This window comes from Oryx dammah, unplaced genomic scaffold (genome assembly GCF_014754425.2).
Source record: "Oryx dammah isolate SB20612 unplaced genomic scaffold, SCBI_Odam_1.1 HiC_scaffold_5, whole genome shotgun sequence".
Classification (NCBI taxonomy): Eukaryota; Metazoa; Chordata; class Mammalia; order Artiodactyla; family Bovidae; genus Oryx; species Oryx dammah.
The window spans coordinates 92474547-92489193 of NW_024070189.1; the positions used below are offsets into that span (position 1 = coordinate 92474547).

The 14647-nt window shown below is 49.3% G+C and overlaps 2 protein-coding genes across 2 annotated transcripts; one reads left to right on the top strand and one right to left on the bottom strand.

The window, feature by feature from the left end:
• Positions 1-17: 17 nt before the first annotated feature.
• On the bottom strand, positions 18-1787 carry RPS28 (ribosomal protein S28). The gene is made up of 5 exons (XM_040239537.1): positions 1648-1787; positions 1068-1229; positions 926-973; positions 287-420; positions 18-99 (listed from the first exon to the last, which is right to left on the bottom strand). Exons 2-4 carry the CDS (start codon positions 1104-1106, stop codon positions 298-300), a joined length of 210 nt encoding a protein of 69 aa, XP_040095471.1. The 5' UTR covers positions 1107-1229; positions 1648-1787; the 3' UTR covers positions 18-99; positions 287-297.
• NDUFA7 (NADH:ubiquinone oxidoreductase subunit A7) lies at positions 1205-8546 on the top strand. The gene is made up of 4 exons (XM_040239536.1): positions 1205-1323; positions 1741-1790; positions 6382-6531; positions 8329-8546. The coding sequence occupies exons 1-4, from the start codon at positions 1273-1275 to the stop codon at positions 8417-8419; spliced, it is 342 nt and encodes a 113-aa protein (XP_040095470.1). The 5' UTR covers positions 1205-1272; the 3' UTR covers positions 8420-8546.
• Positions 8547-14647: the final 6101 nt, after the last annotated feature.

Sequence of the window (14647 nt, forward strand, 5' to 3'; positions counted from 1 at the left end):
ACAACCCAGACAAAACCTCAGGTTTACATACGATACACACACTTTATTAACAGCAGATCATCCTGGTGGGCCAAGGCGTCAACCTAGACATCCAGCACCCTGTAAACAAACCCAAGGGTTGAGATGCTGATAAGGTGCCCCCACCCCAAACAGGGAAACCCTCCCCCATCTTGCTAACTTCAGCAGACCCCGACCAACAGCCCTTGATCCTTAGCAAAATCTCCCCACCCCCAGGCAAGGGTCTAACAAGGAGCTGCTCGATTTCCCACTCCATTTGTGCACTCACCAGTCACAAGTTCAGCGCAGCCTCCGAGCCTCTCGCTCTGACTCCAACAGGGTGAGCACGTCGCCCTCGCGCACGGGGCCTTTCACGTTTCGGATGATGGAGCGGCTCGTGTCGTCCATGAATTCTACGCGCACCTACGGGGCCCAGAGGAGAGACGGGAAGAAGTCAGAGTCGGTTGAGAATAGGATCCATGGGATAAGCGGCTGATGTCGATCCAGAGAACGTTTCTGTTTAGAGACGCTTAAAAGGGGATGAGGCAGGCAACGCAGGACTGGGATAGGAGACAAGCCGGAGAGGGGCCGAGGCTGGAGAACAACGCTCTCGAGCGCCAGATGCCACCAGGGGAGACAACTGGGGGTTGTCGTGAGGGCATGGAGCCACAGTGGTCGTTGGCACAGGCTGAACCAGGACAACGAACTATGTCAGAACTCGGGGAATGAGATCGCCAGAGCCCAGATCCAGTGGGCAGAGCCTTGGCTAAATTTCCGACCCTCGACCCTCTGTAAACTCTGGGAAATGGGGAACATATAGGCTCCCAGACACCAGAGAACAAAACCCAGGGCACAGAAATTACCCTCGAGATTCAAACTTTAGAAGCCCCCAGCAAACATCCCTCCGCTCCCCGCCTCCCCCGCTCACCTGCGTGCACTGTCCCTGAGAACCGGTCCTGCCCAACACCTTGGTGACCTTGGGGAAAGAAACTGGAATCAGATCTAGCCCACCCGGTCCCCTTACTCCCTGCTCCCTCATCTGGGCCCTCAAAACCGGGCCTCCGCCTCACCCTGGCAAGCTTGATGGGCTGCACACGGCTCGTGTCCATGATGGCGGCGCGGCGGCGGTCGGGCGGAGAGGAGTCACGTGTTTCGGAGAGAATATTTATAGGACTCCCTAGCTCCGCCTATTCCCGCTCTCGCGAGACCGTACGCCATGTTCCCAGCAGTCCCTGCAGTATAGACGTCACCGGCGCCCTTCAGTGCCGGTGAAAGATGGCGTCCGCTACCCGTTTCATCCAGAGGCTGCGGAACTGGGCATCCGGGGTGCGCGGGGCGGGGCGGGAAGGGGCTGTGGATGCTGCAGGCCTTGCGCGCCCTGACCCGCTCCCACTACTCTCCTCATGCATCCCTGGGGCTGAGGCCATTAGTGCCGAGATTCCCCTAAGCAGGGAATTCTCCGCAGCTTGGAACCCCGAACTCGTGACCCCTTCAACCCAGGACACCCTCCCCAGCCGTTGACTGTGGTACCATTCAGGCCTGGGGTCTCCCTAGGCCCGTACTTTCTTAGCTTTGGGATTTTGTTCCGGCCCCCAGCTCCCCTGTTCACCTCCAGGGCCCGTATCCTGTCCTCAAAGACCCGTGTCCCACCTTTCTCTTAATTTGTCCTGTGCGGGACTGCCGGTTAGCTGGTTTTCTCTTCTGGGGTGCCCTGGGGACTGATCTCCAACCTTTCTCCCACAGCGAGACTTGCAGGCGAAACTGCAGCTGCGCTACCAGGAGATCTCTAAACGGTGAGCAAACCCTGCTCGCTCCCCAGACCCCAATCCTGCCCTCCGTCTATCAAAAAAACCCAGAACCCCTGTTCTTTTAGACCCCTGAAACGCTGGGCCGAAATCCTGGCTCCAGTCCCTTAGCTGGCTGTGAAGGCAGAGGTTTGCCCTTCATCTTGCTGCACTGTGTCAGATATTGTGCTTCTGCAACAACCAGATGGGGCGTGAGTTCTGAGTGGGAATTTTCCGTGATTTGCAGCCTCCAGTGTGGTCCTGACAGTATTACCATCCCCAAGCTACGTATGAAAATATTTGAGACTCAGAGAAACGAAATCATTTGCTTAAAATCACTCAGAAGCCAGAAATTGACAGCCGGAATTTGAACCCAGAAGTGTCTTTGATTTCTAACTCGAGTCTGAAAATTAGTTGACATTTACAAGGCCGGGCTCTGTCCTCAGCCTTTGGGAGTCCCAGGGGAAGGAGAAAAGTTCTTCTCATTCCTTTCTTGGAGCTTATATCCGAGGGAGGAGGCAGAGACATAACATAGTAGAGAAATAAACGCAGCAAGTAAAAAACACTGTTTTAGAATGCTCTGAAGAGAAAACAAAATGGACCAGATGGAGAGTGGCTACCTCAGGTTAAGTGATCAGGAAAGGTCTCAGGGACTGGCTTTGGAGTCAGCTGAAATGCCAAAGGATAATGATTAAAACAACATTCCGGACAGAGGGAGCGGTAAGTGCCAAGGCTGTGCAGCCCGACAGAGCCAGACATAGGAAGACGACTAGTGTGGCCGAAACACTTTGAAGAATGGGGAATAGTGTGTGTGTGGGGGGTGTGTGTGTGTGTGTCTGTGTCTGTGTGTCTGTGTGTGTGTGTGTGCCAGCCACAGGCAAAGGTAAGGCAGCCAGGGAGGATTAGCAGGAAAGGAAGAACAATAGCCTTAAAATAACCAAATCTTTGTGAATATCTCTATGTCGTGGCTGATTCCAGATATCAAAAGTTTTAAAGTACTTTTCTGTCCTAGGTAGTTGGTGGCCCCGTTGAGGAAAGAGTTTTGTAAAAGTTTCAACTTTTTTTTTATTTTAAGGATAATGGTGCCCCCTGGTGATTCCTTTGGGCCTTTTCAGTTGATCACGGTTCTTTTTACCCTTTCTGTGCTTGTTTTCTGGGGCTTCCCAGGTGGCTCAGTGGTAAAGAATCTGCCTGCCAGTGCAGGAGATGTCCGAGACTCGGGTTCCATTCTTGGGTCAGGAAGATCCCCGGAGAAGGAGATGGTCACCTGCTCTAATATTCTTATCTGGAAAATTCCGTGGACAGAGGAGCCTGGTGGGCTGCAGTCCATGGGGTCCTGAAGAGTCAGACATGACTGAGCACACTGCTCGTGCTTGTTTTCTATAGATTCGTACCCAGCAGAGGGTCTTCTTTGCACTCTAGGGGTTAGGCAGACTCTTAACTTCAACACAGGATATTGCTTCTTTTTTTTTCTTTTACATATTTATCATTTGGCTGTACCGGGTCTTTGTTGTGGCATGCAGGATCTTGGTGGCAGTCTGTGGGATCTAGTTCCTCGATCAGGGATCGAACTCGGGGCCCCTGCATTGGGAGCAAGGAGTCTTAGTCACTAGACCACCAAGGAAGTCTTTTAATATTAACTTTTTAAACTTTGTTTTTTCTGTATTTTTTCCCCACTTAATACATAACTATCACTTGTTTTAAGAAAAACTTAAATACTGGGGTTATCAGGAAAAAGTTGGTAAAACCCCAATGAATGAAAACCTGATCCTTTTATGATTTTTTTTTTCTTTTCTGCCCTCCCTCTCTGCAACAGTTTCTAGGAAAGCTCATATTTTGTTAGTGATTTTTGTTTTTTTTGTTAACATCTTTTGTTAGCGAGATTCAGTTCAATTCAGTAGCTCAGTCGTGTCCGACTCTCTGCGACCCCATGAATCGCAGCAGGCCAGGCCTCCCTGTCCATCACCAACTCCCGGAGTTCACTCAGACTCATGTCCATCGAGTCAGTGATGCCATCCAGCCATCTCATCCTCTGTCATCCCCTTGTCCTCCTGCCCCCAATCCCTCCCAGCATCAGAGTCTTTTCCAATGAGTCAACTCTTTGCATGAGGTGGCCAGAGTATTGGAGTTTCAGCTTTAGCGTCAGTCCTTCCAAAGAACACCCAGGACTGATCTCCTTTAGAATGGACTGGTTGGATCTCCTTGCAGTCCAAGGGACTCTCAAGAATCTTTTCCAACACCACAGTTCAAAAGCATCAATTCTTCGGCACTCAGCTTTCTGCACACTCCGACTCTCACATCTGTACATGACCTCTGGAAAAACCATAGCTTTGACTAGACAGACCTTTGTTGGCAAAGTAATATCTCTGCTTTTGAATATGCTATCTAGGTTGGTCATAACTTTTCTTCCAAGGAGTAAGCATCTTTTAATTTCATGGCTGCAATCACCATCTGCAGTGATTTTGGAGCCCCCCAAAATAAAGTCTGATACTGTTTCCACTGTTTCCCCATCTATTTCCCATGAGGTGATGGGACCAGATGCCATGATCTTAGTTTCCTGAATGTTGAGCTTTAAGCCAACTTTTCCATTCTCCTCTTTCACTTTGATCAGGAGGCTTTTTAGTTCCTCCTCACTTTCTGCCATAAGGATAGTGTCATCTGCATATCTGAGGTTATTGATATTTCTCCCGGCAATCTTGATTCCAGCTTGTGCTTCTTCCAGCCCAGCATTTCTCATGATGTACTCTGCATAGAAGTTAAATAAGCAGGGTGACAATGTACAGCCTTGACGTACTCCTTTTCCTATTTGAACCAGTCTGTTGTTCCATGTCCAGTTCTAACTGTTGCTTCCTGACCTGCATACAGATTTCTCAGGAGGCAGGTCAGGTGGTCTGGTGTTCACATTTCTTTCAGAATTTTCCACAGTTTATTGTGATCCACACAGTCAAAGGCTTTGGCATAGTCAATAAAGCAGAAATTGATGTTTTTCTGTAACTCTCTTGCTTTGTCGATGATCCAGCGGGTGTTGGCAATTTGATCTCTGGTTCCTCTGCCTTTTCTGAAACCAGCTTGAACATCAGGAAGTTCACGGTTCACCTGTTGCTGAAGCCTGGCTTGGAGCATTTTGAGCATTACTTTACTAGTGTGTGAGATGAGTGCAATAGTGTGGTAGTTTGAGCATTCTTTGGCGTTGCCTTTCTTTGGGATTGGAATGAAAACTGACCTTTTCCAGTCCTGTGCCCACTGCTGAGTTTTCCAAATTTGCTGGCCTATTGAGTGCAGCACTTTCACAGCATCATCTTTCCAGATTTGAAATAGCTCAACTGGAATTCCATCACCTCCACTAGCTTTGTTCGTAATGATGCTTTCTAAGGCCCACTTGACTTCACATTCAAGGATGTCTGGCTCTAGGTGAGTGATCACAGCATCGTGATTATCTTGGTCGTGAAGATCATTTTTGTACAGTTCTGTGTATTCTTGCCACCTCTTCTTAAATATCTTCCGCTTCTGTTAGGTCCATAGCATTTCTGTCCTTTATTGAGCCCATCTTTGCATGAAATGTTCCCTTGGTATCTCTCATTTTCTTGAAGAGATCTCTAGTCTTTCCCATTCTGTTCTTTTCCTCTATTTCTTTGTATTGATCGCTGAGGAAGGCTTTCTTATCTCACCTTGCTATTCTTTGGAACTCTGCATTCAGATGCTTATATCTTTCCTTTTCTCCTTTGCTTTTTGCTTCTCTTCTTTTCACAGCTGTTTGTAAGGCCTCCTCAGACAGCCATTTTGCTTTTTTGCCTTTCTTTTCCATGGGGTTAGCGAGATTAGCGATTCCTTTTCTGGCCTCAAACTTTGTATATTTCTTTAACCCAGGTGAGGAAAGAGCTGTGTTTACCCTTCCTCTGGGGGCAGCAGCCACGAGGTGGCAGCAGAAACCTCAGAGGACAAATTGCTCTGAGTAATAAGCCCTGATCCCTGGGCTTCCCTGGTGCCTCAGAAGTTAAAGAATCTGCCTGCGATTCAGGAGACCCAGGTTTGGTTCTACCCACTTCAGTATCTTGCCTGGAGAATTCCTTTCACTTCTGTAGAGTTCTTCAGAGAGCTTCTGAAAGAACTGCAAGCCCAGAGGTTCTACAGGCTGGCCCTTGGGACAAGACCCCTCAGAATGAGCTGAGTCTGGGGCTGTTTCCCCAGTGTTGGTTTGCTGACCATGCCTGCTTGACAGGTAGTGGGCAGAGCCTTTTCATTTCCTGAGAACCTGCAGGTGGAAATGAAGCCTGCTGCCAAGCTCTGGCCAAGCTCAGGGGTGGGAGCAGGCCTCCCTCACAAAAGGCTTCTCCATGCCTTCCATTTCTGGGGCAGACCCACGCCTCACCTCCCAGCACCTTCACATCCAGTGCCAGGGCTTCCACCAGCTTCTGGGCCCTGGCCCTTCCCCAGGCCTGTGCCACTGGCAGTGTATCAAGGGATACCCCTGGCCGCCAGCACATCCCAGTGGCTGCCCATGCCAGGCCTTGTGACTGAGGTGATGGGCCCATGCTGCAGCCCAATCATGTGGAAAGAACAACTGTCACTTTGCTTCAGTGCCCATGTGTTTTCTTCTCAGAACTCAGCCTCCTCCCAAGCTCCCTGTGGGCCCCAGCCACAAACTCTCCAACAATTACTACTGTACTCGCGATGGCCGCCGGGAAGCCATGCCTCCTTCGATTGTCATGTCTTCGCAGAAGGTGCTGGTGGCAGGCAAGCCTGCAGAGAGGTGAGGACGCCTCAGTGCCCCTTCTGAGACCAGCCCTCTATCCTGCTTGTGCTTTTCAAGGTCCCAAGTTTGTCTAGTGTCAGCTGTGGCAGGAAATGTCCTACCGGGGGCTTTTCATCTGAGGAGCCAATGAATCCCCACCCAGCCTGGGGTGGGTTTCCTGCAAAGCACAGGAAGCTTTATGGGGCCTTCAAGGGCTTTGGAAGAAGCCCAGGCATTGTTGTTTTTGTAATTTTATGTCCTTGAGAGAGAATTGTGTAAACCGCAGGCCTCTTAAAACCCACTTTGGTCCCTGGCCTCAGGCAGTGTCTCTTAATTAAATAGGAGGAATAGTGGTGTTTACTTTAGAGAGTTCTGCTAGGACAGGATCTCACAGACGGGGTGGCTTATAAACAACAGAAAACTGGTTCTCATGGTTCTGGAAGCGAGAAAGTCCAAGTAAAAGGCCCCTGCAGCTTCAGTGTCTGGTGAGGGCGCTTTCCTGGGTTCTAGGTGGTATCTTTTTGCCATGTCCTCACATGGGGGAAGGAGTCAGGGGTCTGAAGGGTCTCTTATAAGGGCTCCACCTTCATGAGGTAGTTATCTCCCAAAGGCTCCACCTCCTAACACTGTCTCACTGGGGCATAGGATTTTAACGTATGGATTTTGTGTGGAAACAAACATTCTGTCTATAGCAGACTCATTATGAGGCTTAATTCACATAATGAACTATTTGTAAGCTCTTAGAATGGAGTCAGTGGCACGTCTGCCTCTTAATAATTCCACAAGTTAGGCAGTGATGACCTCTGTTGGAGAAAAAGAAACTGAGGCCAGGTGCTCTGCGTAGGTCACACGGATCATGGGCGGCAGAGGGGCAGTTTCACAGCATTTTGTCCAGTCCCTCCCAGTGGTATCTGGGCTCTGTAGCTGATTCACTTTGTGATCCTGGACTGGTCTTTTGGCCTTCTTGAGCCTCAGCTGCTGCTTTTGTAAGATGGGGTTGGTGGGCTTGCAGTGTGATGAGATTGGTAAAGTGATGCGGCCGGGCCTGCCAAGTGGGTTAGAACTCAGTGAATGAATGGCCCCTGTTGCGGTCTTCAGATTCACCAGAGCCCAGCCCCAGACTGGCAGGCTGCCCCACTCCCCGTCACCGCTTCACCTGCCCGCAGGGTGTCTGCATTTCCCAGGGAGGCTGCCTTCTACCTCTTCCACTTCCTTCAGGTGGAGGAAGGGAGGAGGGGAGGCCCTGGAACCCCGGGGGCTGGGTGGGGTGGGGGCAGGGTGGGTCCCTGCCTTGGATCTGCTGGCACAGTGTCTCCTTAGGCCTTACCCTGGACCAAAAGGTCTTATTTTTGACTGCGTATTAACTCAGCCCCGTTAGACTGTGGCTGGCGCTCATCTCATTAGCGCTTCCTGCATACAGTGCCTGCCATGTAGCAGGTGCTCAGAATCTGAGGGAAGGAGTTGCTGGGGACGTGGGTCATCTGATTGCTTGGCTCTTCTGGAGCCAGTGTCCTGCCCTGGGGCAGCAGGAGTGGGGGGCCAGTGGGAAGGGGTGCTGGAGGAAGAGTCCAGCATTTCACACTATTTCTGAGACCAGGAGCCAGGACAGGCTTACTGCTTGGGGGCAGAAAGTGGTCAGCTGACCCTTTGGGGGACCCCCACTAGAGAGGCCTATGCATCCTGAAACACCCTGCAATCTGGCCTCCACATCTCCGGTTTCAGTAGATACGGAAAGGGGAGGGGGTGCTCCCTTGGCTTCCTCCCCACTGCTCTCTGGACACCTGGGGCTGACTCATGTCTCTCTTTATTTTCCAGCTCAGCTGTAGCAGCCTCTGAGAAGAAGGCTGTGTCGCCGGCTCCTCCCATAAAGAGGTGGGAGCTGTCCCAGGATGAGCCTTACCTGTGACTTTGGCTGGGGGCGCCAGGCTGAGCCCTCAGGGCCACCAGAGTGCTTCTTTCTCCTTGGACTCCTTGATTCCCTCTGGGCAGAACATGACCTCATTTATAAAAATTATATATTGTGCTCCCAAGAATCGCTTGTTTTTACTTTTGAAAGGACATACGGGCTTACTTGGACTTCAGGGTGAAGTTGGTGCCACATCTCTTTTTTTTTTCTCTTTTCTGGCCACACCACACATCTTGTGGAATCTTAGTTTCCCTGTCTAGGGGTTGCACCCAGACCCCAGCAGTGAAAACGCCAGGTTCTAACCACTGGACTGCCAGGGCATTCCTGGTACTGTATCCCGAATCTCTGAACCCCGTGAGCATGCCAGAACAGGGCAGGAGAGTGGCTCTGGAGTTCTAGGGGACATGCTCTCACTGGGCCCGGAGATGTCACCGTCCCTTCCTTGAGGGCCTGGCTCCACCCCTCAGAGCGGTGGAGCGGGTTCCAGGGTGTTTAAGGGGCATTGACTGTAAAGGATGGTGGTGGGGGACAAAACCTGCTCGCTTCCCTCTCCCGAGAGAGGCCTCCTCCACCCCCGTTCCCCGCCCCAGCCGGCAATAGTGTGGATGTTCACCAGAACCCTCCCACCAGGGCCCCCACCTGTTCTTGACCAGCAGGGGCCTCGGGGGCCGGTGAGGTGGCTCACAAGGAAGTTTCACCTAGGGCTCTTGTGGAAAGGCCTCCCTGAGCCAGAAGCTTTACTGCGCAGGCCTGACGGGGTGGGGCGGAGTTAGCCCAGGAGAGGAAAGGGCTTCTTCCCACAGAGGAATGACCAGGGGGTGAAAGCCAAAAAGGCAGTGGCCTTCATCTGGTCACAGGCACGAAGGGGGGCCACATAGTGCCCTCCAGTGTGGCAGAGTTGTGACTGCCCACGGAAGAACCCCCAAAACCTGCCAGTGGGTGAAGTCCGGCTGTGTGCCAGGATAGTGTTGAGGCTGCCTCACCCTCTGGAAGCTTGGAGCAAGGAGGGAAAAGGTCACAGTCAGAAGGTATAAATGCTCCAAGAGTGGGTGATACAAATGCTAAATGATTATCAGGAGGAAAAAAACTCTGGGAAGGCTTCCTGTAAGAGGTGGGATTGTGGTTGGAGCAAAGGGTGAAGTCGAATTTAGAAAGATCAGGAGGGAGAAGACTGGGCGAAGTGTGCAGAGGTAATGAGGTAACACCAAAGAACTTCTAATGACCCCGGGTGAGATGTGCCATTGAAGGTTTCTGAATAAAGTTAATGACCCAGTCTCCTGCCAAGTGAGGTTGCAGTGAAAAGATGGTTATCAGTGAGGATGGTGAATCTACTGGCACCATGATCTTGAACTTCTCAGAACTGTGAGAAAATAAATTGTAAGCCAAGAAAAAAAAAAAATGTGTTATAACCTAGACTTGAAATTTGGCAAGGGAATGCAGTAGGGAAGAGGTCTGACATCTCAAGCTCATCCTGTGTGCCAGATATGTGCTGTGTATGCAGGTCAGGAAGCAACAGTTAGAACTGGACATGGAACAACAGACTGGTTCCGAATAGGAAAAGAAGTACATCAAGGCTGTATATTGTCACTGTGCTTATTTAACTTATATGCAGAGTGTGCCTGGAGAATCCCAGGGACGGGGGAGCCTGGTGGGCTGCTGTCTATGGGGTCGCACAGAGTTGGACATGACTGAAGTGACTTAGTGTGCAGCAGCAGAGTACACCATGAGAAATACTGGGCTGGATGAAGCAACAAGCTGGGATCAAGATTGCTGGGAGAAATACCAATAACCTCAGATATGTAGGTGATACCTCATATCAGAAAGTGCAGAACTAAAGTGCCTCTTGATGAAAGTGAAAGAGGAGAATGAAAAAGTTGGTTTTAAGCTCAACATTCGGAAAACTAAGATCATGGCATCTGGTCCCATCACTTCACAGCAAACAGATGGAGAAACAGTGGAAGGCTTTATTTTGAGGGGCTCCAAAATCACTGTAGATGGTGATTGCAGCCATGAAATTTTAAAAGACACTTACTCCTTGGAAGGAAAGTTATCACCGACCTAGACAGCATATTAAAAAACAGAGACATTACTTTGCCGACGAAGGTCCATCTAGTCAAGGCTATGGTTTTTTTTCCAGGCAAGAATACTGGAGTGGGTTGCCGTTCTCGAATCTAGGGGATTTTCCCAACCCAGGGATCAAACTCACGTCTTCAGTCTCCTGTATTGGCAGGTGGGATCTTTACCACTAGAGACACCTGGGGAGTCCCTGTGAGGGCCTAGTGAGAAGAACAGGTGTGGCGAGACCAAGAACTCTGGCTCCCTGAGAGCCGACCCTAAACCCAGGTGCTGCGGGGTCTGCCTTCAACGACTACACATTGTCAGCTGGGTAACCCACAGCTTCTTCAGCACTTCTCCCTGGATCCCAGATGCTGAGCCCCACAGGTGGTGTTGCGGACACTTCCTTCCTCTCCCCTCCCTCAGGCAGTCGTGTTTGCTGCCCTTCCCATCTGCCTTTGCACCACTGCACCTTTGTCTCTTACCCAGTTTCTCCTGGGAATTGGAGATTATTCTGAACACACACACACACTCTCTCACGTGGCTATAATCTCCAACTTTTTTTTAAGTCACCACTTTCTATGGCACACTATTTTTAATTTTTATTTTTGGCTGTCCTGGGTCCCTGTTGCTAGGAGGGCTTTTCTCCAGTTGGGGTGCATGGGCTTCTCACTGGCGTAATCGCTCCTGTTGTGGAGCAAGGGCTCTAGAGCTTCCGTAGTGCGGCTCTTGGGCTCTAGAGCACAGGCTCGGTAGCTGCGGTGCACAGGCTTAGCTGCCTGACGGCACATGGTGTCTTCTCAGATCAGGGACGAAATTTGTGTCTCCTGAATTGGTAGGTGGATTCTTTACCCCTAAGCCACCAGGAAAGCCCATCGCCAATGTTTCCAATAGTAAGCATGTCATCAACCTGCAAGTAGAGCCCCTGCTGTGAAAATCTGGACGTGTTAGTGTTGCTTTACAGGAAACGTGCACAGCTGAGGACAGCGACTTGTCCAGGGGCCTGCTGTGCAGTAGCGCTGCCTCTCCTGAGGACAGAGCTGTGGATAAAACCTTTTATTGTCAAGAAGAAAACAGCAGCTGGGTAGAAAACCTGTAAGTTTGTATTTTGTGTGTCTAAGGGGTGTGCTTATATCTTTCCTTTTCTCCTTTGCTTTTCACTTCTCTTCTTTTCACAGCTATTTGTAAGGCCTCCCCAGACAGCCATTTTGCTTTTTTGCATTTCTTTTCCATGGGGATGGTCTTGATCCCTGTCTCCTGTACAATGTCACGAACCTCCGTCCATAGTTCATCAGGCACTCTGTCTATCAGATCTAGGCCCTTAAATCTATTCCTCACTTCCACTGTATAGTCATAAGGGATTTGATTTAGGTCATACCTGAATGGTCTAGTGGTTTTCCCTACTTTCTTCAATTTCTACCTGAATTTGGCAATAAGGAGTTCATGATCTGAGCCACAGTCAGCTCCTGGTCTTGTTTTTGTTGACTGTATAGAGCTTCTCCATCTTTGGCTGCAAAGAATATAATCAATCTGATTTCGGTGTTGACCATCTGGTGATGTCCATGTGTAGAGTCTTCTCTTGTGTTGCTGGAAGAGGGTGTTTGCTATGACCAGTGCGTTCTCTTGGCAAAACTCTATTAGTCTTTGCCCTGCTTCATTCCGCATTACAAGGCCAAATTTGCTTGTTACTCCAGGTGTTTCTTGACTTCCTACTTTTGCATTCCAGTCCCCTATAATGAAAAGGACCTCTTTTTGGGGTGTTAGTTGTAAAAGGTCTTGTAGGTCTTCATAGAACCGTTCAGCTTCTTCAGCGTTACTGGTTGGGGCATAGACTTGGAGAATTGGAAAGACTAGAGATCTCTTCAAGAAAATTAGAGATACCAAGGGAACATTTCATGCAAAGATGGGCTCGATAAAGGACAGAAATGGTATGGACCTAACAGAAGCAGAAGATATTAAGAAGAGGTGGCAAGAATACACGGAAGAACTGTACAAAAAAGATCTTCACAACCAAGATAATCATGATGGTGTGATCAACTCACCTAGAGTCAGACATCCTGGAATGTGAAGTCAAGTGGGCCTTAGAAAACATCACTATAAACAAAGCTAGTGGAGGTGATGGAATTCCAGTTGAGCTATTTCAAATCCTGAAAGATGATACTGTGAAAGTGCTGCACTCAATAGGCCAGCAAATTTGGAAAACTCAGCAGTGGGCACAGGACTGGAAAAGGTCAGTTTTCATTCCAATCCCAAAGAAAGGCAATGCCAAAGAATGCTCAAACACACAATTGCACTTATCTCACACACTAGTAAAGTAATGCTCAAAATGCTCCAAGCCAGGCTTCAGCAATACGTGAACCGTGAACTTCCTGATGTTCAAGCTGGTTTCAGAAAAGGCAGAGGAACCAGAGATCAAATTGCCAACATCCGCTGGATCATCAAAAAAGCAAGAGAGTTCCATAAAAACATCCATTTCTGCTTTATTGACCATGCCAAAGCCTTTGACTGTGTGGATCACAATAAACTGTGGAAAATTCTGAAAGAGATGGGAATACCAGACCACCTGACCTGCCTCCTGAGAAACCTATATGCAGGTCAGGAAGCAACAGTTAGAACTGGACATGGAACAACAGACTGGTTCCAAATAGGAAAAGGAGTATGTCAAGAGTGTATATTGTCACCCTACTTATTTAACTTCTATGCAGAGTACATCATGAGAAACGCTGGGCTGGAAGAAGCACAAGCTGGAATCAAGATTGCCGGGAGAAATCTCAATAACCTCAGATATGCAGATGATACCACCCTTATGGCAGAAAGTGAAGAGGAACTAAAAAGCCTCTTGATGAAAGTGAAAGAGGAGAGTGGAAAAGTTGGTTTAAAGCTCAACATTCAGAAAACTAAGATCATGGCATCTGGTCCCATCACTTCATGGGAAATAGATGGGGAAACAGTGTCAGACTTTTTTGGGGGGCTCCAAAATCACTGCAGATGGTGATTGCAGCCATGAAATTAAGAGACGCTTACTCCTTGGAAGGAAAGTTATGACCAACCTAGATAGCATATTCAAAAGCAGAGACATCACTTTGCCAACAAAGGTCCGTCTAGTCAAGGCTATGGTTTTTCCAGTGATCATGTATGGATGTGAGAATTGGACTGTGAAGAAAGCTGAGCGCCGAAGAATTGATGCTTTTGAACTGCGGTGTTGGAGAAGACTCTTGAGAGTCCCTTGGACTGCAAGGAGATCCAACCAGTCCATTCTGAAGGAGATCAGCCCTGGGATTTCTTTGGAAGGAATGATGCTAAAGCTGAAACTCCAGTACTTTGGCCACCTCATGCAAAGTGTTGACTCATTGGAAAAGACTCTGATGCTGGGAGGGATTGGGGGCAGGAGGACAAGGGGATGACAGAGGATGAGATGGCTGGATGGCATCACTGACTCGATGGACGTGAGTCTGAGTGAACTCCGGGAGTTGGTGATGGACAAGGGAGGCCTGGCCTGCTGCGATTCATGTGGTCGCAGACAGTCTGACACGACTGAACGACTGAACTGAACTGAACTGAAGGAGTGTGCATGAGAAGAGAAAGCCAAGGCTACTTTCGCTTGTTTTGCTTCCTAAGTAAAGTATAAGACCCGCCCTGTGGAGTCTGTGGGGATTAGGAGGTAGTGAGAACATCCTGAGTCTAGGGACAGAGCACCCAGGATGAAAGACAAGAACTGACATTTCGTTGATTTATCAGGCTCTGTTCCAGGCGTTGGGGATACAAGGAGCAACACAGCATTCCTGCCCTTCTGGGTCTGACATTCTAGTGGGGAATCAATAAATCAAAGTAGTATTAGTAAATAAAACATATAATAAGCTCGGGCCCACGAAAGAAGGAGCAGGGAGGGGATGAGGCATTCCTAAGATAATTAGGCAGAACATTTGGTGCATGAGGAATGTTAAATATCGTAAGATGACAATACTTGTCAGTACGAGTTCATTTGCATCTCCAGAGCTTTCTAATTTCAAATAGGCCCCATACCTTTCGATATGTCTGTCACTGGGAAAAGAGGGGAAGACCCTCAAATCACGGGTCCCCTGGTATTCGGACACTTACGGTACTCAAAGCCCGGGGCTGTAGCGGGATCTCTGGCCGTGGGCCCCGCCCCGGGTGTGGGCCCCGCCCCCCAGA

What these genes read in the sequence shown, in the direction of transcription:
- RPS28 (XM_040239537.1), bottom strand. Translation starts at nt 1,106, where the DNA reads ATGGACACGAGCCGTGTGCAGCCCATCAAGCTTGCCAGG. An exon ending in AGCCCATCAAGCTTGCCAGG is followed by an intron (nt 974 to 1,067) that starts GTGAGGCGGAGG and finishes TCTTTCCCCAAG; the next exon opens with GTCACCAAGGTGTTGGGCAG. An exon ending in CTCAGGGACAGTGCACGCAG is followed by an intron (nt 421 to 925) that starts GTGAGCGGGGGA and finishes TGGGCCCCGTAG; the next exon opens with GTGCGCGTAGAATTCATGGA.
- NDUFA7 (XM_040239536.1), top strand. Translation starts at nt 1,273, where the DNA reads ATGGCGTCCGCTACCCGTTTCATCCAGAGGCTGCGGAACTGGGCATCC. An exon ending in TGCGGAACTGGGCATCCGGG is followed by an intron (nt 1,324 to 1,740) that starts GTGCGCGGGGCG and finishes TTTCTCCCACAG; the next exon opens with CGAGACTTGCAGGCGAAACT. An exon ending in TACCAGGAGATCTCTAAACG is followed by an intron (nt 1,791 to 6,381) that starts GTGAGCAAACCC and finishes TTTTCTTCTCAG; the next exon opens with AACTCAGCCTCCTCCCAAGC.